Here is a 26,672-nt window from a genome sequence, read left to right as displayed (position 1 = left end):
GATTGAAAGGCCTTGCAGACAGCCTGCCCTTCCACCCCGGAGATCACTGCTTCTCTGGCAGAAAAGCAAAAGGTTCAGCGTTCGGGGCTGAAGACCATGTATTATCTTCTATGGGGTTTTTGCAACCTCTTGGTTTTCTTTAAAGAAAATAATTGCACACTCCTAAAATTAGCCCTGATGCGCTGCAAATGCAAAATCAACACGTTTCATTAAGAAAAAAAAAATGCCATAAGGAGACATTTGGATCCATTCACATGCATTTCTTTTTCCTCTGTTTGGTTGGTGGTTTGGGAGCAAATTCTCCAGCAGGCTTCAAGCAGCTGCAAACCAAACCGGATAAATATTGTCTCTCTGGAAGGCTTTACCCCACACCGCCCGCTCCTGCCCCTCGCAGTGTATGGCCTCCATGGTTGACCCAGCCAGACCCCATCCCTGATAATTTTGCTCCTGGTCCCCTCATCAGTTGGTGCATCCATCCTTTCTGCTCTCTCCAGGTTTCTTCCTGCTCCAGCAGACATCAGGGGTACTCTAGACCTCCTGAGAAGGACTTCCAGTGGGTGATGATGGAAGGTCCTACAGTTTCCAACCCCCAGTCCCCATTTAAGGCTTTACAAAAGCTCTGGGAATCGCACAATGCGCCATTTGCAGACAGGATCCCACCACATCCCCAGACCTCTTGTGTGTCACCGCTGTATTTACCTCCCCTCTTCAGGCCTCCTTTTCCCAGTGTGGTGCTGGTGTTGCAGCCCAAAGGACAACTGGTGATGTCCCGACCAGGGCATCTGCTATGGGCAGACACAGCCAGGAGAGAGGAACGGGGTGCTGGGACCTGCCATAGAAACCGCAGGTGAAAACAGCACATCTCCTGCCATCTCCAGCTCTTCCTCCTCTCCCTCCACCCTCCATCCCCAGCAGATCCTGAGAAGGTTGACAGATGAAGGTCTCTCCCCTTCCCATGGTGGCTCCTGGCTCCCTCATTGAGGGTAACGCTCTTCCCATTGCCAGCCTGATTCCTTGCACCATTGAGCTTTATCTGCAAGGAAAGACAAAAAGTCTTGAATCAGCCCCAGCAACAGTCTGTGTCCTTGTAGCCTGCTGAGAGAAGGCACGAATGCTACCAGGTCTTTGTCCTCTGCTGCTCCCTCTCTCCTGACGGCCAGGAGAGCTCAGCTCAGTGTTCCAGGGAGACAGCTTATGCTACTTGAGCGATTCACGGCTGTTGCTCAAGACCTCACGGATGGAAAAGTCTTGAGCAACAGCCGTGAATCACCCAAGTAGTGTAAAGAGAAGGCGGTCAGGGAGCATTTTAGATGCCATGGGAGCGTGTAGGCAAGCACAGACCTGGGAGGTTTCTGATGGAACCAGTTTAAGCCGCGCTAGTGGGTCGGAGCACTGAAGGCCACGTGGAGATGGGACACGCGTTTGAAGGCACAAGGCTGTTCTCAGATGGGCTGCTGGGATGCTCATCACCAGCCTTTCAAGTGGTTTTCATTGCAGGTGGGGAAAGGAGGCAGGTAGTAAACCTGGAGAAGGCGGCTGTGCGCACCGGGACACAAAGCTGCCCTGTTTGCTCCAGAAACGTATCTCTAAATACCAAACCAGCTAAGGATGAAGAGGGCTGGGTCTGCAGAAAGACCTGTGAAAGACACCCATAAGTATATTCAGAGGGTTAAAAAGAGAGACTGAGTGGGCTAAGCGGTGAGTAATGAAGATGTCACTCAACAAGATGAGATCTTTCAAGTGTATTGAACGCCGCTTTATATTGGATGGAAATTTCCAGGTGTTTGGAGCAGAAGTGGATCTAAACCAGAGAAAACTCTTTATTATTTACCAAACTACTTCAAATTTACTATCATCTGTGTATCTCATTTTATACTGGAAGGCATCATCCTTCCAGATCATTAGCAAAGCTGTTAATGAAACCTGATCTTTAGCCTTGACTCTTTTTCTACCCCGATAAATGCGCCTTGCTCAATGTAGCACACTCTTGTTCAGGATTACTTACTGCATTTCAATGTGTTTTCAGTTTGTACAAACCGCATTTCAGACCAATGCATTTTTTTCTAATTTTTTTATTTCCTAAGACAAAGAAGCAAAATACATTAGTCAAAATAAAAACACATGTTCATAAAGGCTGTGCCTTTCTTCATCCTCTGGCTGTGCCATTCTCTAACAGCATTCCTCTTCGCACCAAAAAGAGCTGGAAAAGAAGAAAACCTGGCAGTTTTCTGTGCCCATCATCCCTCGAGTCTGACTCTTGTCTCATGGTAATTTTATTCAGCATCTGGCTTCTGCAAAGTTTCTCCCCATTGACACTGTTTTGTGGACAGAACCAAGCTCTAAATATTTCATCATGATTTTTTCTTAAATATTCATTCTGTTATTTTTATAGGCTGGTGATTGCCAGAATTATATTCTCTCCTTTTTTGTTTTAAATCACCACTGCATTTCCTTTCTTCTGCCTGTCAGGATCATGTTGTCCAAAGATTTTAAAATATAGCCATCCAAGGATCAATATGTTCATTAAGTAATCCCGTTATTAGCAGCTGAGAATGAATACTGGATGATGCCTGCAACCTACACAGACTGATTTCTTAAATATAAAATTTCTCAAGAACCTGCTTTTCCTCTTTATAATTATCCTTTCCTTTCTCCCTGCACTCAGAGGACAGGATTTTAAGGAGGTCTCAGAGTATTGGCCCTTTTGGCTTGTCCATAGTGTTGTTTTCCTCCTCACTCACCTCCCTGCTACATTTTTGGGCGTAAAAGCCCTTCTTAATCCTTCAACAAAGTCCAACTAGTTTTGCTGCCTGGCTCACTGTCCTCCTCCCAGCAATCCTTAACTGTCTCAAAAGGCTCCTGCTTGGTTACCTCCCTCTATTCTCCAGCCACGGGCAGATGTTCACCTCGCAGAGGGCTGTGCCAGCTGGAAATGTCACCATGCCCCAGCTAATTGTTACCGTCCTCAGCTGGAAAGGACGGTCTGCACCACTCTGTCAGTGGCAAGTATCATTCTGACCCCAAATCCGCCACGTCCACTCCAACGAGCGATGCTGCTTCGTGCTAAATGGGCTGGAACAGCTGGTGGGTGGGGAGGAGCGGCTGGAGGGGGAGCACATCCAGTGGCACAGCTGGATCCAGGAGCACACATCTGTCCATGGCTCCCCATCCTTGAGCAGCCTCTTGAGACTCTGCCTTGGCCAGCTTTTACGTTGGACAACCTCCTGGCCTTCAGCCCTGGGTAGAACCTTGCATGGGATTTTCCAGCCTTCTCCCTCACTACTGGCTTTTACTGTCCCTTCAAGCATAGATGTAAAAAAACCCAAATCCCTGTCTTGTTTTCTAGCCCTATGCAATCCCTCACCCTGCTGAACTCCATTCATAAGCTGCATGTCCAAGGTTTCCCATCCATTCCCAGTCTGTAAGAAGCATGTTTAGGAAGGTCTTCCAAAGTGTAACTCATCACAAAAGTGCATGCGGCGGACTCTTGCATTGGGATGAGCAGCTGAGTTGGACAGAAGCGGAGAGGGGGTGGAGGATTGGCTGGAAAAATATAAAAGCTCAGTGCAGTCTCGAAGCAGCAAGACAGCATGACCCAGTAGTTTTAGGGAGGCTGGGGTGGTCCTTCAGGCTTACAGTGGGAGCTGCCTAGCGCTGACGCTGCAACGGATGGTGCCGATTAGCCACAGGCTCCTTTTCAAAGCATCATGCCATCCTCTGGCTCCAAGGAAGTGGCGACTCAACCTCACGCCATGCGGCTGTAACCAGCTGTGACAGCTTTGATTTTGCCTGTGCTTGCTGTGCCGCCTCCAGGCTCTGCTACACCACGTGGAGGAATCAGCCCTTGCTGACAGCTTTGTCACCTTGGGCTGCCTGTAGCTTGGTGCCCTGACGAGAGACGCTGGCGAGGGCTGCTCCCAAAATAGCAGGGAGGCTCCTGGCTTTGGGCTTTGCGTCTCCTGCACTGGCCTTGTTGTGGGGGACGCACTTTGTGCCAGTGTTTCTTGCACTCACTGTCCAGATGTGCATCTGTGGAAAGGGGAAAGGAGGAGCGTTTCAAGTGCAGAAGCATTTTGGGGGGCCCTGTCTCATGCATGAAGCACCACCCCCATTACAGGGAAAGCACAAAAAATGGAAAAACCATCCCACTTTAATCACCATCATGATTAAACCAAGAACCCATGGTGATTTAGTATCAGATTGCAGCCCTGCCATGGGGAATAATCGCTAAATCACATGGACTCCATAGTCATCGTTTCATGGGGCAAACAGGAGTGGTGATGTCAGCCTGCAAACCTGCATTCCCCTATAGGATGGCTTTCGTGTATTTTATCTTTCAGGTCTTTCCTCTTCCCCAGTGCTAGGCTGTGAATGGATTTCTTTGAAAGCAACTCAGAAACTGGGTGTGATTTTGACTGCATGCACCCACGGATCCCGGTGCACGACATGCACACGCTAATGCAAAGCCCGTGAAAGTCTTACCATGTTATCTGCTTATTATGTAGCTAGAGGAGACTAAGCAGTGAGGGAAGGTCATAGGCTTAGGGGATCCTGGGGCTGGCAGGGACAAGCCTGGAGGTTTGACCCCCCCTGCCCCATCCCTGGGGCAGAAATCGCTCAAGGCAGGATCTCTACAGCCTTTTTCTCCTGAACAAAGGAGTCATTTCCCATGGAAATACCCCAGACAAACCTCAAACACCTCATCCGTTCTCCTTACAAACTAAGCCATAGCAGGGATGCTCTATTATCTTTCAAATCACAGCAATTTACCTCTCCTCTCCCAACTCCATAACAATAGTTGGTCCTTAGAGGGCATTTTCCCTATATTTACCCCATGCCAGGGAGCTGTTTCTAGTGGTTTATACAGGGGGAAACCGAAGCAGGAGACACGAGGTAAATGCATTTTTCAGTGCTAGAGCTCTCAGGAGTTGTGGGTCCTCTGGACCTTCTCCCCCACCAGCCTGCCAGGGCTGAAATCGCTGGGAAAGAGGAAACAGAGATACTTGGACAGAACTTTCCCCAAACAAGTGTTAAATCCTCATCCTACCTCCAGAGACTTCCCCCTGCTGCCCTGGGCAAGCCACCGAGTTTATTTGTGAGTCAGAAATAATGACACCTCTTCACTTAGCAGCATGAGGGTGCAGAAAGGAGAATATTGCTTAGCAGCACTAAAACCCTACCACGCTCCTATTAACTGTGGATTTCTGAACCTGCTTCTCCTTTGCGCGCTTTATCAACATGTTCACAGTTGCTGTTTATTTGGAATAATTATTTGGCAACAAAAGCTTTCCTAGTGGTGTTTTGACACCTGCCTCTTCTCCAAGAGGTTCACATCCAAGATGCAGATGTGCCGGCTACAACCTGCTGCCTGCAGACAGTGAATTGTCAAAGGACGTTCAGACAAAACAGTTTTGATATGTAGAGCCCTAGGGCCCAATGTACCCCACCTGTATGCTCCAGGCTGTAACAACACTGTTACTTGTACTGAAATCAGTGGTAAAGTTTTCATCGACTCTCACTATGCTGAAGCAAGGCCTACAGATGGCACCGAGCCGAAATATGATTGATGATTTTGCAAGCGCAAGCCAAAGGTGGGTGGAAAATGCATCTTGGAAACTCGCTTGGAAGCACTTTGATGCCTTCTGAAGTCTTACCAGGATGTGAAAATGTACCTGGCATTTTGCAGCTGTAAATATGGTCTTCACAGCCACATACAGCACTTCCAGCTGCACAGATGCTACTTATCTTTGTGTTCTCCTGGAACAAAATCTTGCTTTATTTTTCTCACTTCCAAAATAAACTTCCTTTTCTGCACTCCCACAGAGAATCGCCACCGGGAAGAAAAGCTGTGCAGAGTTTTCTATCCAGCAGATTGCCTCTCTGTTCCCTCTACCCTGAGAACCTGAAAGCAGAGCAGGGCTACTGTTTACAGAAAACCGAAGAGCATTTAAAGCTGTCTTGTTTCTAAATACATCCATTTCTGATTGAAAGAAGCTGAGCTAGTCACATTGAAGGAGCTAATTAAAATGTAAACAGCGTCACTTTTAATTGCCAGCGCTAAAAATTGTCATTATTTATTTTAAAAGTCGAGGTGCATAAGAATATGTGTTTAATTGCAAAAAGGAGGAGGAGGTGAATTTTAAATGTACTTTGGAGATGCTGCAGTCTGAGCTCTGGCTGGTTGTTTCCATGAGAAAATGCAGTGGGCTTTTCCACCCTGCAAATCCTTTGCTGCAGACACACGGTTTGATTTTTTTTTTTTCTCTTTTAATGCATCTGTTTGTTTGTTTGTTTGGCCTTTCTTTTTCAAAATCCTATTTCCCATCTTCTGCAATTCGCACTCTTGGAGGAGTCTGGAAATCAGTCCAACGCTTCCAGATCAGTCATTACTGGATGTTTTTCTGTTCATGCTGGTAAATGGCTCGATTGTGTGTAATTAGTTAAAGATGTGAAGTGCCGACTAAGTGCTAAGTAATGTTACATAAGCGTAATGTATGGCAGACACACTGTGCCACAAAAAGCATAATACTATTTTGCACTTAACTAGCACCTTTTACCCCAGGTTGGCAGAGCTCCTCACTATCGCTGCTGGAGGTTGTCAGCACCCCGGCAAATTAGGTTATTGTTTTAATACGCGTTTACAGCTGAGAAAACTGAGGCACAGAGCAGTTAAGTGCCTTGTCCCCATTCCCCTGGTGAGTCAGCAGCCGAACGGCACAGCAAAGCCAGGCATCCCGAGTCCCACCACGGGCTCACCACCGTTAGAGGTGACACTCCCTGCCAGGAGCTGGGGCTCCGTAACCCCTGGCTGCATGGCTCCTGCCGCACTCACCATCAACAAAACCCTGGGGTCACAGCCTGGGGACAAGCTGGGAGCAACTGAAGAGGGGGAGGATGTTTCAGATGGGTTCTGCAGACATCGCAGCCTGCTAGCGCGCAGGGAAGGGACTGCTGGGTCGGTGCACGGCCATGGGGGCCGGTTGTAGGTGTGCTGAGATGAGTGGCTTGTGTCCTCAGAAATGCTCCCAGCCTGGATGTGGAAAAAATGAAAGGATGGAGAGCCCATGTCTTCCCTCTCCATGGTCAACCCCTTGTGAGAAAGATCAATTTCCTTTGAAGGTGGCAGGCTTCTGCTTCCAGCAATGCATTTTTGTAGGGCTTGCTACATTGAAGAGGGAGAGGAAGAGCAGCTGCCGGGCTCACATAATTTTCCAGCTCATGCCCATCCCATGGATACACACTGGGCCAAGCTGCCCGTTAACTTGAGGACTTTCCGCCTGTGAAACCCAAGCAGCCATGCAGTGAGCCAGCACAGGTCGGGACATGGTTGAGCCACAGCAGGCCACTGCTCTGTGCCTAAGGTCACCAGCCAGGAGCTGGGACTTGCTACATCGATGGGATGCTGGTCCAGGCCCAGCCAGATTGGACCTGGAGGGCTTTGGGCAGGATGTGCATCATCCCTGCTGCCTGGGCACCCCTGCTCTTTTGCAGCACCACTGTGTTCCCCCCCTTCCTCTTTCTGGTGAGCAGAGTCCTTGCAGCCTCTCCCTCCCTCTCCAAGGTGTTTTCTCCAGGCCTTGAATTGCTTTTGTAACTGTGCCCTCTTCGGATTTCCAGCATCTTCTGGAAAATTTGATTTCACACCGTATTTGTATGTTTAACAAAAATAATTCCAAACACTAAAAACAAGCCGTGCCCTGACTGGCATTACGTAGCATTTGTGATAATTGGATTCTCAGAAAGCCAAGCACTTTCTGGGTTTTAATGAGATTCAAACTTTAATCACTGTGTCCCTTTCCCAGGCATGCAGTGGAAGCAGGGAGGAAAATGACCGTAATCAGGTCTTCGGCATGTTGCAAGAGATGGCCTCGATGGATCATGTTTCAGTTCCTTAATGAGGGGCCATTCTTGCCACGCACAGTTGGAAAGCCAGTTTCTCTTGCATCGTGGCCTACATTTACATCCCTTAGGATTTTTCCCACAAACCAGTGCTGCATCGTCTCAGAAGGCACTTTTCCACTGACGGAAAGCCAGCAGAGATGGCTCCTGGACCCGCAGGACAAGACAGGGAGACAAGGACATGTTGGGGGCTGGTGCAGACTCTCATTAAGGTCTTGATAATGAGTGATACAACACAGGGTGGTCCTTGGGCAGGGTCCAGGGTCCCTGCAGGACCAGCATCATCTTCCTGCAAGCCCCTTGCATGGCTCTTCTCCTCCTGCACGGTGCAGATGCCAGGCAAATCTTGCCCGTAAGGCTTGGATGACTCATTTGCTGGCTTTCTTACTTCCCCGCCTCCATCCTGGAGGATGCGGTGTTTTGCCATCTGCATTGAGGTTGGAGGAGGCAGATGAATGCAGTGGTTTCATGTCTGCAGAGTGACGGCTTCAACAGAGGGATGGGGTCATTAACAGAAATGCTTAAACTTTATCTGGGAGGAATCAAGATACTGTGTGGACCTTTAAATTGCAATGTTCAGCCTGTGCGTCGATGTTCAGATCCAAGCCAAGAGAAATTAATTAAAAAAAAAAAAGCTTTGTTAGACACTGCATCAAACTTCACAAACGAGTTGATATATTGCCTTAGGATGTTCCCATATCCACTTGTTTTGTAGACTGATAAGAAATCTCTCCATCTATGTGTTCTTGATAACCCCATGGCTTAACTTTCATTATTCCATCATCCTTTAAATGGTCAGAGATTTATGTCGCACGCTGTCTTTCCCCTTGCTGTATTTGGGACTGAAGTCATAATTGCCAGGTAAAAATTTCCAAGATTGCACTTCTTTCCATTTCCTGACCTCTTTTCCAAGTTCCCAGCTATCTCCCCAGTTTTCCATCACTTAAAAAAGGTCACCGCTGTTGCTTCTTTTCCTCCCTCAGCAGTCTGGAGTACATGCTGTCCTTGCCTAATACATGCAAGCATTTTCTTGGAATTACCTTCTTTTTAATCGCTAGCTGGTTTCGCATTCAGTCATGTACTCTAGATGCCTACACAGTGAGACGTGACTGCTTCTTGCTGGCAGCAGGGGAAGCCAAGGTCTAAGCGGGCAGGAGCAGTGGGTGGCTTGAATTACTCTTGACATGAGACACCCCAGCAATCACCGTGAGCAGGTTTGGCACCTCCAGTCTGCCTGTGGCTGTGATCTCATTTGGTCCCTGACATTACCCAGCCACCTTCTCCATTGGCTGGACACTGGCAACTCAGTCGGCTTAGGAGGAAACCCTTCTTCACAGCCCTGGGGTCAGCAGTGAAGGAGCTGCATGGGGAGCTGGGCAGGTGCTCAGGATGGAGGAGCTCGGTGGGGCCGGTGCTGCGAGGGGAAAGCCTTGCACAGGGCTCAGAGCATGCCTGGGAATGTGCTTTTTGTGGCCATCCCCTCCAGCATTGCCCAGGCGATGTCAGGCAGCGCAGGTATACAACTTCTAGCCTTTGTCCTCCAGAGATAGACCTGTCTCTCTGGTACTTCTTGGGCTGGCATTTTTGCAAGCCCTTCGCCCCCTGTCACTGTTCTGTAGCATTGATCCCGCAGCTCAGTATTTTGTTGTTGCTCTTCCCCCACCTTCCCTTTTCCCATGCAAACCTGGCTTGACTCATGCTTTGTTCTTTGCTTGCTTTGCCCTTTTCCATTTCCAGAACAAGTTATTTTTATCCTCGGTGCTGTGTATTCTTGGGGGGAGCCGTGTCTGCTGCTGCTGCCCTGCCGGAGGAGGCAGGGCTGTTCTGCCTCCCCTGGGCTCATTTTTAGGGCTCCGCAGCAGACATGGGCGGTAGGTGCTCCCCAGACATCCAGGGCAAGCAGGGAGTTGGGAACTGCGAGCAAATCCGTAGCTTTGGGGTACGTGTAGGGACATATTTGGTGAGGTAACGGCACGCCCTCAAGCGTCTTCCAGTTTTGCATGGAGACAGATTCCCCATCTTTGACAAAGATTACTGGATTCATGGCAAAGGGCAGAAATAAGGGTCTCGGGGAAGATAAGAGGGTGAACTGGAGGGCTTCCACCAGCTCAGAGCCTCACCTTGCAGAAGGGCACAGGCAGCCTTAGGCCCCATTGAGACAAATCCCAGGAACAAAGTGCCCGCATAAAGGCTATTACCCTGGGGCTTATGCAAAGCAAACTCCTTCACTCCCTGCAGCAACCAAGGACCTTGAATTCCCTGCACATAAGTCTGGACCAACACGAATACATCAGCAGGTCATGTGGGACGACCTGTGCAGGAAGCAAAGTCCCTTGCTAGGTGTCCAGACCGGAGAAGGGCAAGCTGCCTTTTGGGGGGTCCATCCTGTTAAACCCAGGACCCAGAGAAACTGGGATCTGCTTGGCTTGTGGCATGCAGCACCACTTCAGGACATGATTTGAATGTTGTCCTATGTCCCAGTCTAAACCAGCAAGGGAAAACCTGTGCTGGATGGGGTTAGGAGGGAGCTTGTTTTATTCCAGCACATATTGGGCTGATACTCTCTGGACAGTGCTTTTCCAGGTGCCCGTGTTGAAGGACATGGTGACTTGGGTCATTCTCCTGTCTGTCTTCTCTTCTGGCTTTGGGTAGGGTATCCTCCTGCTCTGGCACATCTGGAGCGGGACTCCTCAGCTATTCTCAGCTATGTGGGGAGGCCCCTGAGCCCCACAGCCAATCCTTGGATGTGGGAGCATGTCGGGAAAGCAGCATGGATGGAACTCATGCAGCCCACAAACCTCTGAGGTCTGGCTGCCAAGCCCACACAGATAACTGCCCGTAAGCACTAGTCCATCCCAAGCCTTCAGCAGTCACAGGACTGTTGTCTCCCTCCTCTTCCCAGGAAGCAGATTGCAAAACTATGTAACCGCAGAGACGAGCAGTGTCTGAACAGGCTCAGGCATCAGTCCATGCCCATCTGTGGCTCCTGGGAAATTGCTTCCTACGGGCAGGAGAAGATGAGCGTGGTGAGAAATTAAGCCTCCTGGTGGGCAGGCAGCTCTCCTGTCTCCCCAGAAAATGGAAAAGCTGTCCTGCAACAGACTGAAAACTCCTGGATCTATCGTAAAAAATAGCCCTGTCCCATGTGTCATCCCCCCAGCCTCCCCAAACAGCCTTTGGGGGGAGGTAGCCCTTACAATCAGGTTCTGGACAGCACAGAGGAGGCCATTTGGGTGGACTTGCTGCTGGGGCAACCTCTGGAGAAAAAAAATGCAATCTGAGACCCACCAAATGACCTGCACTGAGAGAAGATGCTTATTCTTTCAAGTAATATTATTTTTGTCTTTGATGGAGGGAAAATTCTTCCTTCTTCATGGGAGCAGTGGGTCCCACTTATTTTCCACTTGAGCCTGAGGGTCTTAAATGGAGCATCTAGCCATGGTGTGGAGGGTGATCTTGATGAACAGGTATATCCTTCCCCAGGCCCTGCCCTTCCCAGAACTGCTGCCAGTATTTCCACCTACTTAGTACAAACCCAGCAATAGACACAACAGGAAGCAATTCTCTAGAATAAAGCAGCCTTTCCGAGACTTCAGAGATCGGGCGCAACCCTTCCCTGGGGAGTGCTGGGATGGGGTGGTGGGTTTGGCACGTGGATGTCTTATGGTGGGCAATGCACCGTGGAAGTGTGTCCATGGATTTTCATTTCATCAGGCCGCACAAGTGAAAGGATGCTCTCCTTTTCCGGAGGTCAGGCATCACTCCTCCTTATGGACCTCTCTGCAAAGATCGGGGAATGCACATGATGGAGAGGATCAGTTCCAGGACATCTGTGTTCCTCCTCTCCTGGCTCCTGGCTGCAGAGATCCTGAGCGAGATGCCCATGCAGGGTGCAGAGCACTTGGCAGAAGCTCCTGAGATGGTCTGTGGCTCACTAACCACTGCTGGGGAAAAGAGAAGGGAGTTGGCATCATCTCCACATGGCCTGTGGCTGGACACTCAACAGGAAACAGGGAGAGCCCAGCAACCTCACTGGAAAAGTCATCTTTTGCATGGATCAAAGCATGAGACTGTCTCCAGGACGAGAAAATAAATAGAGAGCGTGAGAAATGTCGGCTCATTTAGAAAAAAGGCAAAGGGAGAATGTGCTTTCCTGGCATGGCAGGAAAGCAAAAGAGCCAGACTTGCAGAGGTGGGATGGCAGATCACAGCGGCACTACCAGGAGGGCACTGGGACAGCACTGATGGTTAATAATTTTCAGATACAATAAGAAGTTAAAAACATTTGTTTGTGAACCCAGAGCATAATTAGTAGTGAGTCACGGAAAGTGTTGTTCCAGCTACTGTAAAAACAAGCTGGCGCTGAAGGGTCTGCTGGTCATTTGAAAGCGTCGAGAGCTTCAGCCCAAGATTCCTTCCTTAATTGCACCACTCTCGGGCACTTGCTCTAAATTAAGCAGACAGGAGCACCAGAGAGCTAATGCACTGCTCTGAAAGACAAACTATTAACCAAAGTGTCTCTCAGATGTTTAACTTCAAGGAGGCACGATTGAAATCTCATCAGTTATGATCAGTGGACGTGAGAAGGGCTTGAAGTTCATCCATAACGTAATTTGCAGAATAATAAAAATTAAAGATGTGAAATCTCTTTTAGGTTGAGTCTACTTCAGTCCCCAGGGTGAGTTAGATGGGTCTCAGTATCATGCTTCCCGCTGTGCTGCATGCATGCAATAAATGCAGTGCAAGAAAAGTTTCCCTGATGCACTTTTGTTACTCAGAGGATGTTGCTATCGAATATTTACGCTACAGTTACAGACGTAAGCCCTTTCTATGCAGCCCCAGGCATATTCCCTACTTTTGCCTTCATTGGCAGTTTTCTCTTTCCGAAATCCACCCAGTTATTCTCACAGCTCTTCTCCTGGATCGCAAACAGCTCTCCGCTGTCCCTGGCATCCTCTTCCCTGAAACGCTTTGCAGAAGTCCCCTGCCCTCAGCAGACTAGTCAATGGGAACAATGAACTTAGGGGAGACCGTTACATTCCTGATTGAAAAACAAGATTGAGTCCTTCACTTCCCACTGTGCTGCTGACAGCAATACTACTTAGCACTCCTACCCTATGACGCATTACCCAAACATTAGCTAATTATCCTGCCTGACTCCTTAGAAAGTAGGCAATTAAGTATTTAGCTCCATTCTCCAGAAGGGAAAACCCAGGGACAAAAAGAGGTTAATAGGGGAAAGGCCAATCCTACTGTGTAGGGTGGAGAGCATCCCTGCCGTTCGGAAGAGCAGTGTTGAGCATGGGGCTTGTCTTATCCATCTCAGCTGTCTGCACTACAGCTGAGCTTCTTCTAGAGTTGGCATAAAAAGACCAGCACCTTGGGAGAGTGATTCATCCTCGCCCAAGATGTGTCCCATTGAGATGGGCTGAATCATCCTCTGGGAAGAGCACCCAAGGAGTGCACCTTCTCCATACTGCCAAGGGGAAGGGGAACACCTGGGAAGGTGCAGATGCCCCAAGCAGACAGTGTGAGTCATTTCCAAACCACAGACAGCAATGTTGCCAGGATCACTGCTCATGAGCTCCTGGATCCTGGGAAATGTTTTGCTGGTGTCATTTAAGCCAACTTTGATGTGCACCTTGGAGCACCGCGACTGAAAGAAGGCTGCAAGCTCCATCCTTCCTACCATCAGTTTGGTGACCAGTGCTCCATCGCAACCACAAATTGGGGCTATCTTTGGCTGGAGCAAATGCTGAAATAAACTATTTTTAATGCAGAGAGAAAGTGTTTAGCAGAAAGGTATTTAAAATAAAGCAACAGAAACCTAATAACTGGTCCAAACCTAGTCCAAACCTAATAACAAGAGGTCTAGCCATTGTGACTAAGTTCTCCATAAAATGTGTAATTACGGCACTATAGCAACTATTGAATTCCAAGGCACATTTTGCATCTGAAACACAGGACAGAGCATCTTCTTTGGGTGATTCAGAGAAATAATCAGAACACCCATGCGCTCCACGTAGAAAAGGGAGAAGTACCAAACTGCAGTGTATGATAAGCAGCGCGCACCTGGCGTGCAAGTGCCACCCCCGTGGGAGCAGCCCTGCCCAGGATGAGCACACCTGCCTGGGGGGAAAGAGAAGAACAAGTATTTTTAGCCTGCAGCACAGCTGCGAACATCTCGTCAGCTTCCTACGAGCGCTCGTGGAGGGGTGCTGAGTGTGGGGGCGCATCATACTGCTGGGCACGGAGAAGGTGGCACGGGAGTGACATCAGAAAAGCACATTTTACCAAACCACGGAGGGTGCGAGTACGATTTGTGCCGCTGTTCCCATCTCACCAGCTTTTCCTGCCCTCGGGTGCCCCGTTTCAGTTCAGATGGGGCCGAGCACACAAGGGTACCAAGGAGATCTTCTTTCCTCGGCGTGGCTCGGAGCCACTTGCATCCCTTAAAAGGCATCTTCTGACTCAGATACACTCTCCTCCATTGTCTGGGGCATGTTGTTTTGCAGCTGGAGACTGGTGAATGAAGCTGAGTTACTGACCTTGATTCGAAAAAAATGCACGCTTGTGCTTTGTAAAACAAGCCTTTTAAAGCTGGCTTTTATGCAAAGAATTATGCCAATGTGTGTATGGAGGCGCTGGTATTTCAGGCCCCTTTCAATCTTCTGGATTGCCAGTGAGCTCTTTTACTGATTTAAGCCTTTAATCAAAGGACGGATGCTGCAAGAGGTGGTGAAGAGGACTCAAGCAGGTATTTAAGTGCGTGGCCTAGGAGCAGATGCTTGGATCAGGGCCTAGATCAAGAGAGGTATTTTATTATGTTGAAGGAGGTATTGTTTTACTACGTTGTAAGCAGGCACAGATGATGCCTCTCCCCAAGTGGGGGAAAAATGAAATAAACTTGGAGGCCTGCTCTTACCCCTTTTCAGTATGGAAATGCATGGAGGCCCCACAGAAAATGGGTCTTGTAATCAGCTTTGCCACTTTTTTCCCCATCATGACATTAAAATGAGAGATGATGATGAGTGAGGCCAGTTTGGGGAGTTTTTTGGAATTGCCTCTAGTCCCGCTCCAGCCTTGCCCACAGGTTAGAGGTAATTTTCTTTGAAGACGGTATGGGAGGGAGCACATTTGGCTTGAGAAGATGCTCTCCAGCCTGGGTCCAGGGCAGACAGGCAGGTTTATTCCCCCTGAACCATGTACTGAGTTAAAATGAAGCCCTGGCTTTGCAGAGGGAGCTCGGTTAGGTGAGCGAGCATCGCCAAAATCTGGTACGACAATACCCCATCAGGCCAGCGCTCCACTTCCGCTCAGAAAACAATAGGAGTTTACACAACAGCAGCCCACTTGAGGTTTTTGCCTTACTTCATGGCTGAGCGACAAGACCCCAAATGTTACAGTTCTGCCTAATGTCCTTGGCTCTGTCCTGCTTTGGAAGGAAACATGCTGTGGCCCGCGCTGCCAATGCTATTTCCTCTCGCTTGTCTTTAAAGGTCTCTTTTTCCAACAGCTGATCGGCTCTGCAGCTCCGGGGAGTACGTGAGATCCGGCTGGCCCATGATCTAGCTGGTATGGCTGCGTGCCATGTTGTTGTTTGTATTGCTTTCATTTTTTTGGCGTTACTTGGCTCTTCCATGCAACTTGTTTTCATCCTGAACTATGTGCTCATTACATATCCAAACACCCACGCAGGTTTTGCATGAGGAAACTCGAAACACACGCGCAGTAGAGGAGCAAGTTTGTGACAGGGGAATGAGATATTTGTCTTGAGGCAGACACAAACAATTGTCAAATCCCCGAGCTGCCCGTGGTTCTACTTCAAGCTTACTGACGACAAGCATGTGAATGCTATGCACGCATCCTCCTGGCAAAGAGATGCGGGGGACATCTTTTGTGGTCACCCTGGCCTCTCCCAGCAACTCCAGCTACTGTCCAAGGCACCCGTCCAGGGACCTCCTGGTTCTCTGGCAGACTGTGCCTTGAACGCCAAAGGGACCCATTTTTGCTGCTAGGAAAGCTCTTGCTTCCCCTCCGCAGCCCCATCCTCACAAAGCAGCCAGCCACAGGCAGCATGGATCTACCCAGCCAGCTCAGATCTGGCAGGCACCAAGTCATGCTGGAGGGTTTCAGCAAGGTCCCAAGCAAGGGGATCAGAAACAGGCTGTTTGCTTCCTAAGTGCCCTCTTTGGGGTTTTTCCCTAAAGCAGTGGGTCTGAGTCGCTGCTGGAGACAGCACGGGGCAATGTCGGTGCCATTGGGCCCCCCAGGTTGCATGGATCCAGCGCTGCATTAGCACAGCAAATGCAGCATGGCCCTGGACTAGCAAAGCGAGGTTCAGATACTCATGTTTTCCGAGTCTCTCCCATTTTTATGGCCTCACCGCCACCGCAGTTGAGCTCCGGCAGCCGCCCTGATCGGGACACAGAAAGCTCAGCTGGAGACTTGCAGGCTGTCCAAATCTGCAGCACGCCGCTCCCATGCACATCGCACTCCTCCCCGCCGTGCTCAGTCCACTTAGAGCGTGGAAAAACATTCTCCCAGCGACTGCCAGTAACTGCATAGCGCTGGGCAGGCTGAGCCCGACAAACCGGGGACTCGGTTTGCAGCTCAGGATTGCTTTGCTTCCTCACAGCCTTCCCTGCTGCCTATGCTGCAGATGAATAAAGATTTTCCAGGGCTGTCAGTACTGCATATTTCACCAGCATTCGTTTCACTTTAAGTCCAAAATGCACTAAAAATAAGCTGGCTTGGCATCCAGGTCTTGATTCAAGTGGTAACAGGATACTGGGCAGAGAAACTCCTGGGGTGGTTTGCACTGTGCAGCAGTGAGCAGGGGGCTGCTGGCTTTCCCTCCTCCTCCTCTTCCTCCTGACTGCTGCAGGGCTGTCACCCACCGCTCGCTCGCAATCCCCTAAATTTCATATTTGAAGGTCATAGGTTTTACATGACATCGCTCCTCTTGGGCTGGTTGTTAGTGAGACTCCAAATGCTGAGGTAGCATCTCTTCCTCTGGGGTTGGGAGTATATCATTAGAGAGATTCTTAGTAAACTATTTCTTTTAATACTCCAGTGGTAATTTTGGGAGGGGGATGCCCACAGGCAGAGGTTTGGATAAGTGAAGTCTGAAATGCCATGGGAAGGCCACAAACTTCAAAAAGCCTTGTTACTGCAGCAGTGGAGGAAGGTGTGGATGCTTGCGCCTCGTGCACAGACTTTGTTGCTCTGTTGCAAAGCCTGCGTGGCTTTGATACCAGTGAAAACGCTGCGAATCCCCCTCCTGGGAAGGGGTCTTAAGATGAAGTGCTTGCTGCTCCCCCTCACTTTTAAAATACCCAGTTGATGTTCAGCCTCCAAGGCTGCTGAACAAGTTTTTCATCCGCAGGCAGATTTTGCTGCCACATTCTCACTCACTTTCCTAAAATAAAAGGGGAAAAAAAAAAATCCTGGTGCTAATTTAATCTAGCTAGGCATCTTGCTGTCCTGCCTGATAATATCTCTCCAATCTGTCATTTCCAACAGACAGCTGTTTATTTGTTTGTTTTTTTTTTTCCCCTGGTCTTGAAATATCTCCTCTGCTTTCTCAAGCAGCCCAGACCTGCCCCAGGCATGTCCCAAGCCTCCCCTTTGCTTTGGTGGGGGGTCTGGGTAAAAACATTTCCCTTCTCCAGGAAAAACCCTACAATAACCTCAGACAAAGAAACATGTCAAAGAATATCCAATGTACATGCTGGTCCCATAGGTGTTTGGGGTTTCAGAGCCACCCTCCTGGCATGCAGCAGGCCAAAGCATTGAAAAACAACCTGGTGCAGGTCTGGAGATCCTGATGGGAGCTTCCCTCCAAACTGAGCATGGCACTGGAGACCCGGAGACGTGCCAGTCCTGCCGGTGAATTATTCAGCAGCATCACCAGCAGAAGAGGAAGTGATTAAATACAAGTTATTCCCTAGAATCCACAGCAAAAGAAAAAAAGAAGGTATTAAATTCAACAGCGCACAAGACACGGGAAACCACTTGGGTTCCTTCCCACAGCCTGGACCTCCAGGTTGCCTCTCCATGAAGCATGTAGACGAGCCATTGTATGAACCAAAAAAATGATCCAAGGAAAAAACCCTGATTAATTCTGGCACCCAGCGCTCAATTTGCAATTGCTTTCAAACAGGACTGTTGGTCAAATGCTAAATCTGGGCACTACTCGATCATCTGCAGTGTCATTTTACTCGTTATTTGCTTTTATGTATCTATTTACCGTTATTTATGGTGACTTCAATAGCTTTAACTCCTTCTTGGGGTAAAAAAAAATACATCCAGTATTTAAAAATTGGCAGAAATGTCCAAACAAGCTTCTTGGGAAGTGTAAGAATACATGGTCAAATATTCAGCTGATGAAATGGAGCGAGGGAGGATAACTGTGCTACCCACGACAGGGATCGGTGTGGGAGCCGGCACAGGATCAAATCCCACAGGGTTTTCTTAGATCCCTTTCCCAAGCACCCACCCGTGGCCAGGGCCGCTGTGGGGCCGGGAAAGGAGACATCCCCTTTGGCAATCAACACCCCACTCCAGTCCCACGGTGCTTCCCCATGAGCCCCACCTCATTTCCATGGGGCATCTCCCTGAGCCCCACAGCCCACCTCAGCCCCACGGGGCATCCCCCTGAGCCCCACAGCCCACCTCAGCCCCACAGGGCATCCCCCCGAGCCCCACAGCACCTCCATGGGGCATCTCCTGAGCCCCACAGCCCACCTCAGCCCCATGGGGCATCCCCCCGAGCCCCACCTCAGCTCCACGGGACACCTCCCTGAGCCTCACAGCCCACCTCAGTCCCACGGGGCATCCCTCTGAGCCCCACGGCAGCACCACGGGACATCTCCCTGAGCCCCTCGGCCCAATGCAGCCCCATGGCTCCCCCCCCCCCCCCCCGGGCCTGTCACCCTCTAGGCCCCACAGCCCACTGCAGCCTCACGGCCCGTCCTCCCACGCAGGGCCCACCGCACCCCACAGGCCCCGCCGCCTCCCGCCCGCGCGGCCCCTTTAAGAGCGCGGTCCCGCCCCCCGCGGTCGCTGCCGGGGCCGCGGCTGCCGCTGCTGACAACAAGATGGCGGCGGCGGGGCCGGCGGGCCCCGAGAGCCGGGTGTTGGGCTACACCCTGCACCGCTGGAGCAGCTTCTCCTCCACCTACCTGCCCGAGTGAGTCCCGGTCCCGGTCCTGGTCTCGGTCCTGGCCTCGGCCCTGGGCCGCCCCGCCGCGGGCTGCCGGGCCTACGCCGGGCCCTTGCCGTGGCCTGCGCGGGGAGGCCGCGGCGGGCGGCGCTGCGGTGGCGGCCGCGGCGGGAGGGAGGGTGCGGGCGGGCCCGGGCCCGGCTACTGCTGGCGGCGGGTGCTGGGGCGGCCCGGGCTGGCCTGAGCCCCGGCTGGTGAGGGGCTGGGGAGAGGAGGCCCGTCCGCCAGGCGCGGGGGGGGGGGGTGAGGGGTGTCTGTGTGTGGGGGAGGGCTGGTCAGCAGGATTTGGGGGCTGTGGGGGGGGAGGGGGTGGTCAGCAGGGCTCGGTGGGGCTGTGGGGAGGGAGTTGAGCACCAGCATTGGTCGGGATGTGTGTTTGGGGGAGGGGTTATCAACAGATTTGGGGGGGGTGGTGGTTTGTGTGGGGTGGAGGGTCGCGGCTGCAGGTTTGGGGAGTGGTAGGTGGGGAGGGCCTGGCCGCCAGGCTGGGGGCGGGGGGGGGTGAGCGCCAGGCTTGAGGAGGCAGGGCAGTGTGGATGGGAGGGGGGTGATCACCGGGTATGGGCAAGGGCGGGATGCACGAAAGGAGGAGAAACTGGCCCCAGATTTGAGGGGAAAAATGGGCACTGTGTGTGTGAGGTTACCAGGTGAAGTGAGGAGAAGGATAAGTAAACGTTCCCCCCGCCCTGCAGGTTCGGGTATGTCAGGTGCCTGTGGGCAGTGTGTTTTTTGGCAGCCGGGCTTCCTCTCCTGCCCCTGACCTCTGAAACGCTGGAGGCTCGCTGGGCTACCGTTACCTGTTGTGTGTGGGTTTGGGGGAAGGGGGTCATCTGCTGCCCTTGCGTTTCGCTTTTTAACTAAAATACCTAACTTTTAAACTAAAAAACCCTAACTTCGGGTTTGGCAAAAGGAGACTGGGGGTGTGTTTTACAGTTATCAGTTTGTGCTGCTGTACTAATGTGAACCTGTTCTGAATGGGAGACTCAGCTGTATGGCAGGCCAGCTACGGCCTGCTAAATTCCTTTAGTTACTGAAAGTAAAATTTGGAGTGACTATAATGTGGTCTAGGTGTGCTATTTTTGACACACCTTTTTGATAAGTTAGCTTCAGTGTTGGAGGTCAGGAGGACCATTAGGAGCGCAGCACTTGGACACTTTCGTCATTGCAGGCTGTAGAGTCTTGTCTAATCATTGATTGTGCTGAATTTAATAACCTTTGATTGAAATGGCTTTGTCACCGACTATCAACAAGTGACAGGGTTGCCTTATTTGTTAATTATTAATGTCATGAATTATCTCTGCTTTCCAAAACAAAGTGAACCTTTAAAAAAAAAGTTTTTCTGACTAAACTCCTAGTTATTTTATCTTTCTTTATATTTGCTTTGCTAGATATTAAAAAGAATGGGATTCTTTTCTAATTGCAGATCTTTGGTGATAATTGAGTAATTCCTTTACCTTTCTTGTTAAAAAGACTTGACCTTAAGGTGTTTCTTTCAGGTCTGTGATCATGCTTGTACCTACAAGCATTTCTGGCTTTCAGCATCATATTAAGGTGTTGGGCCCTGAATAGAAGGGTGACAGTCCATTATTGATCTCAGTGATGCGATATAAAGAGATAATACTGTCTTTCTCCTTAATATTCCTTTCCAAGGCTCCCGTTAGTCCTTTTTGCTACAGACAGGAATTAATGTTCACGTGGTATCTGCAGTGCTGCCCAAAGTCCTTAATGTCATTGCCTCCTGTGATACAATTCTCTTTGCTATAGTAGGGCTGGTGTTTTACAAGTGCATGACCCTGCATTTGGCTGTTTTTTAAGATGTTGTTTAAATGTGCTTATCATCAGTAAAAACAATTTTAACAGCTTTTAAGCAGTGTTCGATAATCCCAGCAATGGTGTAATTCTCCAGCATGCTGACCTTGGTCTGAGGGACGCTGGTCCTAATGCTTATGTACTGTCTTCTATGGAAGTTTTGGTTTTTACTTGCTGTCTGCTAACTTTTGATTCCCATGCTCTGGAAGAGAGCTTAAATGTGATCTGAAATGGGAAGGGGAGGCTTTGACCTGCGATTTAAGATGAGATTCTCGAAAGGAAAAAAAATTATAAATAAACATATGGGAGGGTGGATTTTTGGGGATGGACTGAAGACGGAAAGCTTTAAAATTGCTGGGACAGGAACATAACATACTGTGGGATGAACACACGCATAGAGCTAAAAGTTGTCTTATGTGGAACAGAATGATGCTTTTCTGGAAGGATATTGGGAATTCTGGTTGTACTGTAGTTGAAATCAGTTTGTTAGCATCACTAGGAAGAAACCACTTTAACCCTGAAGAGGGACTCTGCCATAATGTATGTAGGAATACACTACTTATTAAATGATGTTGCTTGTCATTGGGAGCTGTGGTATTGCAAGCAAAGTGCTTGTGGAAGAGGAACAGAGTAGATTACCCATGTTCTGTGTTGGCTAAGTATGATTTAAACACACTTCTTAAGTAGTTGTATGGTTTTAAATGTAAAATGGAGCTATGAAATAGGCAACTTCCATCACCGCTGTCCAGGGAAGAAATTAGATGTCTAGTAAGGTACATCACATCTGCTTATGTGGTGCTGAACTGATACTGAAACTTTTCAGAACACTGAAATCACCTGATAACTGTTCTTTTTAATTAAAATAAACCCAAAAGTGTTTTTCAAAGACCTTTCTGGTCATATTCTAGTTTAGGATCAGTAGTCTATTGAAAAACACCAGTTTTCTTTCAATGACAGAGAAGTTTTAAGTTTCTTCTGGTGAATGCCAGCATCTTTCCTGTTGTGTTTGGTGGTGGTACTAGGGGATTAGCTAGTGCTGGATCTAATTTCTGGCTGTTTTACCAGCACTGCAGCTACCTGCATGTTTGCAAAGACCTTTCCAAACATTAAATGAAGATTGTCCTTCTTGAGTCTGCCAAAGAATAGTTCTACTGTTTTTCAACTTCTGGAGTTGTCCTCTATTGGCTTGTAGCTACCAGCAGGAAGACTGACTTGGATATTTATTTTAAAAACTCTGTGGGTAGAAGTGTAAGAGCTAGTCTAGTAATAGTGTCTAGTTCAGTCTGTGTTGTAGGGGAGGTTGTGCGTTTGGGAAGAAAATTGATCCAAGAGGAAATTTGTTCTTGAAACATCTAGTGTTTCCAGCGACACTCTGCCTGTGCAGAGGCAACAGTGCGTTGAGAGGCTTCAGCTTGTCCAACTTGGAAAATGTTCAACCCAGCACGTCGCCTGAAAGTCCTTCATCAGATCCCTTCCTTGCCTCTCTGGTTTCTCCCCGAAGGAATGAAGCTTTCAGGGAGGCATCAGGGAGCAGGATGGCTGCTGTCTGATGTCTCACAAGGGACCGGCCTAGGGATTTCCCCACCACCAACAGTCACCTCACATGAGCTGCAGAAATGAGTACTGGTGTCTTTTAACATATGCTGAGAGAGAGAGACCTGGGCTTTATTCCCCTCTCTCCTCTGCCTTCTGCAGAAAGTGATGAGCTCAGTCAGTTCTTTTTTTGGTCAAGAAGGGAATAAACAATTTATAGAAGGTAATGTAACCCTTGTTCAAACTTGGGGGTTTTTTTGGTAAGGAAGAGAACCAAAAGCTATTGCTCTGTATTCTGAGAGAAGCACTTCATATCCTGATTTTTTTAATAGCCTGTTTTTGTGCCTGCTCTGCTTTGAACTGCCTGCTAAGGTGAATAAGAGGTGAAGTACTGTGCTCTGTGCGATGGCAGTCATGTACCCTTTTCTATTGCTAAATGCTAAATTACTGTATCCTAGGACCATGGTTTCTAGTGGTTGCATCAGACTCGTGACTGATGATATCTTGTAGTTGGCTAATGCACTCAGGTCCTTCTGTCGCTGTTTTATACGGCTGAAATCCCACTTCAGAGACTAACAAGAGCTTTTGACACTGTTATGCTAGTCATGTACCTTCATGAGGCAGTTTCATCCCATTTCTATTGCTCAGATCTTCAGTCATTCAGGTTTTCCTGTATGGTATCTCTGTAGGGGAAGATTTCCTATATTTCCTAGATTTGACTTTAGGATTTTTATTGGTATTTTGTTCAATTGTTTCTTGTGCTAAGGTTGTTATTAAGAATATAAAATAAGATTGGTTTCTCAGCTGATAATTAAATGCCATTAGCAACCTCCTCCTAATTGGTAGTCACTTTTTCATTGCAACCCATTTTTATCTATTTCACTGTGGACTTCAGTTATTCTGATAATTCCAGTCTTTTCCAGTTCGACACCTTATGTGGTACTGCATCAAATGCTGAAGGTTGGACGGCTCTGTTGTCTCTTTCCTAGAAAGCATACTGGAACAGAGAAAGATCCAGCTGATTTGTTACAATACACTTAAAATTATTGTGTGCATTTTTGCTGTTTTTCTGTATTTCCATCAAACCAGGGGAAGTAAACTAAGTGTAATAGAAATACTTTGATAGTAAACTATGACTGACTTATAGCCTTCCAAGGAGAGAATGCAAATTTTTTTTGCTTTTTAGTTAAGAGGATGTGACACTAAGTTCCTGCTCACTAACCGAACATCTACTGCTGTATTGTGTTCACTCTGAAACAGAGATGTACTCTCCTGTGTTTTCAAATTTAGGGTATTGCAAAGCATTAGCAAGAAGGTACTGAGAACGTGTGTAACAAACTTTTTGGGGTAAAGTCAATAAAGATTTAAAAAACAAAAAAACAAACCAACAAAAACCAGCTGGAAAATAACCTGAATTCCAGCTACCCTGTTCTCTGAGTTTTCTGTAACAGGAAAAAACATGTATTTGTGGCTAGTGAAATGTGATTCTCAGTTTCTCCTCCTATCATGTGAAACCAATGATTCAGATCTGTACCTTATAGGTTCATAAATCTTGTTATAGATGCATCCAGGTCTTAAAGAATCTCATGTTCAAGTTGAGATCAGTCATGACTAATGAAAAGGTTTGGTTTTTTCTGTTTTCTGATACTGAGCTCTGCTTCCTTGACAAGGTGAAGATAGCTTCTCTTGAGGTCTCAGCAGTTTAAAGCTATCTAAACCAGAACAAAACTGTGGACTAGCAAAGTGCGCTTTAGAGCTTTTCTGGGAGGGTGAACTGTGCTCATTGTCCATTCGCTAGCAGTCTTAATGATACTGCATATGTCTCATGGTTTCTTAAATAACTTCAGTTGTGTAGCAGTGATGATTTCCATTCTAGTAGAACTGTGACTTTGGGGTTCTTTTGCACCTATAAGCACGAATGTAGGTTTTTCAATTTAAACTGTCAGCATTTATAGCTTTACTTGAATATTTTAATGTAGCCAATTCACTTTCCTTGTTCTAACTGCTTTGCCTTTAGATACGGGAAGATGAACAGGCGTGCTTGCTGGCTATCTGTAATTACGTGCTCGTGATGTCTTTGCAATATTGATCGATACTTTTAACATTTACCAAAATGAGCTAGGAATGCCAGCACTGACTAATGAAGCAAGCTGTCTGACTCTGTTCCCCTCCGGTGAGCTCTGTATATAGAAACGTTCTCAGTTCTGCTTCTTGTCCTTTTCAGTGTCCAGTGGAAAGTATTTTTTTTCCACTTGTTTGTGTGGATTTTCTGGATGTTTCTAGACAATCTCCTGTTCTGACAGGCATTTTCCCCCTTGCTTACATCACTTCTATAGTCTAGGATTTTTCCCTGAAAGCTGAAATTGAGTACTTCAAAACCAAAATATTTCTGTAGCAAATGAAGTTACCTACAGATTGAATACATAAGTATTAGGTGCTTCTCTAGTGTCTGATAAGGTGAAGTGGTGAGAAAGAAAAAGGTCAGAGAGGTGGAGTTAGCGGAAAAATCACAAAATTATGAAGTTGCTCATTCCTTACATTGGCATTAGAAGTCTGATAGCTCTTGCTTCCCAGGTAAAAGCACAAATGCTGTAGAAATTTCTTTAAGCTCCAGTTAAAACATAGCCATTATGTAGGAGATCAGACAGGGTTTTATTCACTGGCAGAAGGATGAAGGTGAAATGCTAATTGATTTAGTTCCCTGGTGTGACTAACCTGGCAGAACCTGTATTACTCCGATGTTCAACCTTTTCTGGGATGACATTTTTGGGGAATGTTAAGAATGTAAAATTTTCATAAGAGGTGTTAACATCATCGGATCATGGGTCATTTGTTCTCTATGTGGCTTTATATCCTGCAAGCTTAATAAAGGTTTTCTAGCTCCTGATTACTAATTACTTGCTTAAAGATTTAAACACTATTTCAAACAGAGCACATTTTCCTTGGGATAACTGTTGTTATTGCTGAGACAGCATGTACAGTCTGTTTGATTTTTTTTTTTACATGGCAAAGAATATAGTTTCTTATTCTTGTTAGCAGATTGCTGTTAGAATGCACGGTTAGGTTTATCACCACCATTGATTTTATGATGTGATCAAGATTGTTCTGTTGAGGTTAAGTGGTGTGTGCAGCATTGATTCAGTCAGCTATCTAGAGGTCAACATGCTCCAAACTTCCAAAACAAGGCAGTGCTTGACTTACTTTAATTGCATGTTAATATAAACCTCTAAAACCAAATGTATTTTTGCTTTTTTGACTATGGCCTGTTGAATTTTTTAGGAACAGTGGACTGTAAGTTCAGCTGGGTCTGAATTCAATAATATAGTAGTTTCTGGAAGGGGAGGAAGGAGCGCTGAAGATGTAGAGTGGTTTGTTACCTTAGGTAGTTGCTATTTTAGTAATTACTTGAAACTCAGTATGCATAATCTTTGAGAAATTATTTCCTGGATCAATTTAAATCAAGGAACACAACCATATATTTAAGTTGAGGATAGCAGCCTGCTTGTCTGAATTTAAACTGCAAAAGCAAACTGGTTAATAGTGCTTGCTCCTCCTCTGCTGGTGTGTTCTACAGTTCCTGGAAAATGACATGATCTTGATAATGGAGAAAAATTGCGCACTGGTCATTGTGAGTTCAGTGGTGTTTTCCTCAGTCCTCTCTGCCTTTTCTCCCCAGACTGGCTGCTGGGTTCATAATGTCACTCTCAAGCTCTGGAAAGGTGCCTGAAAAACACTGAAACTCTGCTTAGGATATTATCTGTATTTTTGTTGAATGCTTTTCTGTAGGTATATACTTAAAGCAGCATTTGGCTCTTATGGTAACTGTTTAAATACTGATTTCCTAGCCTGTTCTATGTTTGAAAGTTGTATTAGTGAAGAGGTGCTCTTAACACAGTGTTAAAAGGGAAGAAAAAAATTTGGATAAGGTAAATTGACCTGTGAGTAAGGAATTACTGAATGAGTTCCCACCCTGCTCTTTCATGATGGTGTGCTATTGCTAACTTTCACATTTTGTCTCCTAAAAAAACCTGCCTTCTGGTACAGGGTTTGGAAACTGCTGAATATGAAAGTAATGTTAGCTTGGGAACCTGTGCATCCTTTAGCGTGTATGATTTATGTTGCCTCAAAATAAGGAATTATTCCATAATGTAGCTCTAGGGGCAAATGTTTCTGACTTGTAACTCAGTTCCACAAATAACCAATA

The 26,672-nt window shown here is 47.7% G+C and overlaps 1 protein-coding gene and 1 long non-coding RNA gene across 4 annotated transcripts in view; one reads left to right on the top strand and one right to left on the bottom strand.

Annotated features, from left to right (window-relative positions):
- Positions 1–2,127: 2,127 nt before the first annotated feature.
- LOC140649708 (uncharacterized) lies at positions 2,128–19,217 on the bottom strand. 3 transcript variants are annotated; one of them, XR_012041718.1, is made up of 3 exons: positions 19,086–19,217; positions 17,706–17,848; positions 2,128–11,843 (listed from the first exon to the last, which is right to left on the bottom strand). It is a non-coding gene; the product is annotated as an uncharacterized lncRNA (long non-coding RNA). The 3 variants fall into 3 exon arrangements; XR_012041720.1 differs by having other exon boundaries at positions 2,128–11,840; XR_012041717.1 differs by having other exon boundaries at positions 2,128–4,029.
- The window catches only part of MKLN1 (muskelin 1), a 110,188-nt gene continuing 102,479 nt past the window's right edge, over positions 18,964–26,672 (top strand). The window contains exon 1 of the mRNA XM_072857264.1: positions 18,964–19,093. Within this exon, the coding sequence (XP_072713365.1) occupies positions 19,002–19,093 (92 nt within the window). The 5' untranslated portion in view covers positions 18,964–19,001. The remainder of the gene's footprint in view (positions 19,094–26,672) is intronic.

Source organism: Ciconia boyciana, chromosome 1 (assembly GCF_034638445.1).
Source record: "Ciconia boyciana chromosome 1, ASM3463844v1, whole genome shotgun sequence".
Lineage (NCBI taxonomy): Eukaryota > Metazoa > Chordata > Aves > Ciconiiformes > Ciconiidae > Ciconia > Ciconia boyciana.
The sequence above is the reverse complement of the archived record's forward strand: the minus strand, read 5'-3'. Positions and strand labels throughout refer to the sequence as shown.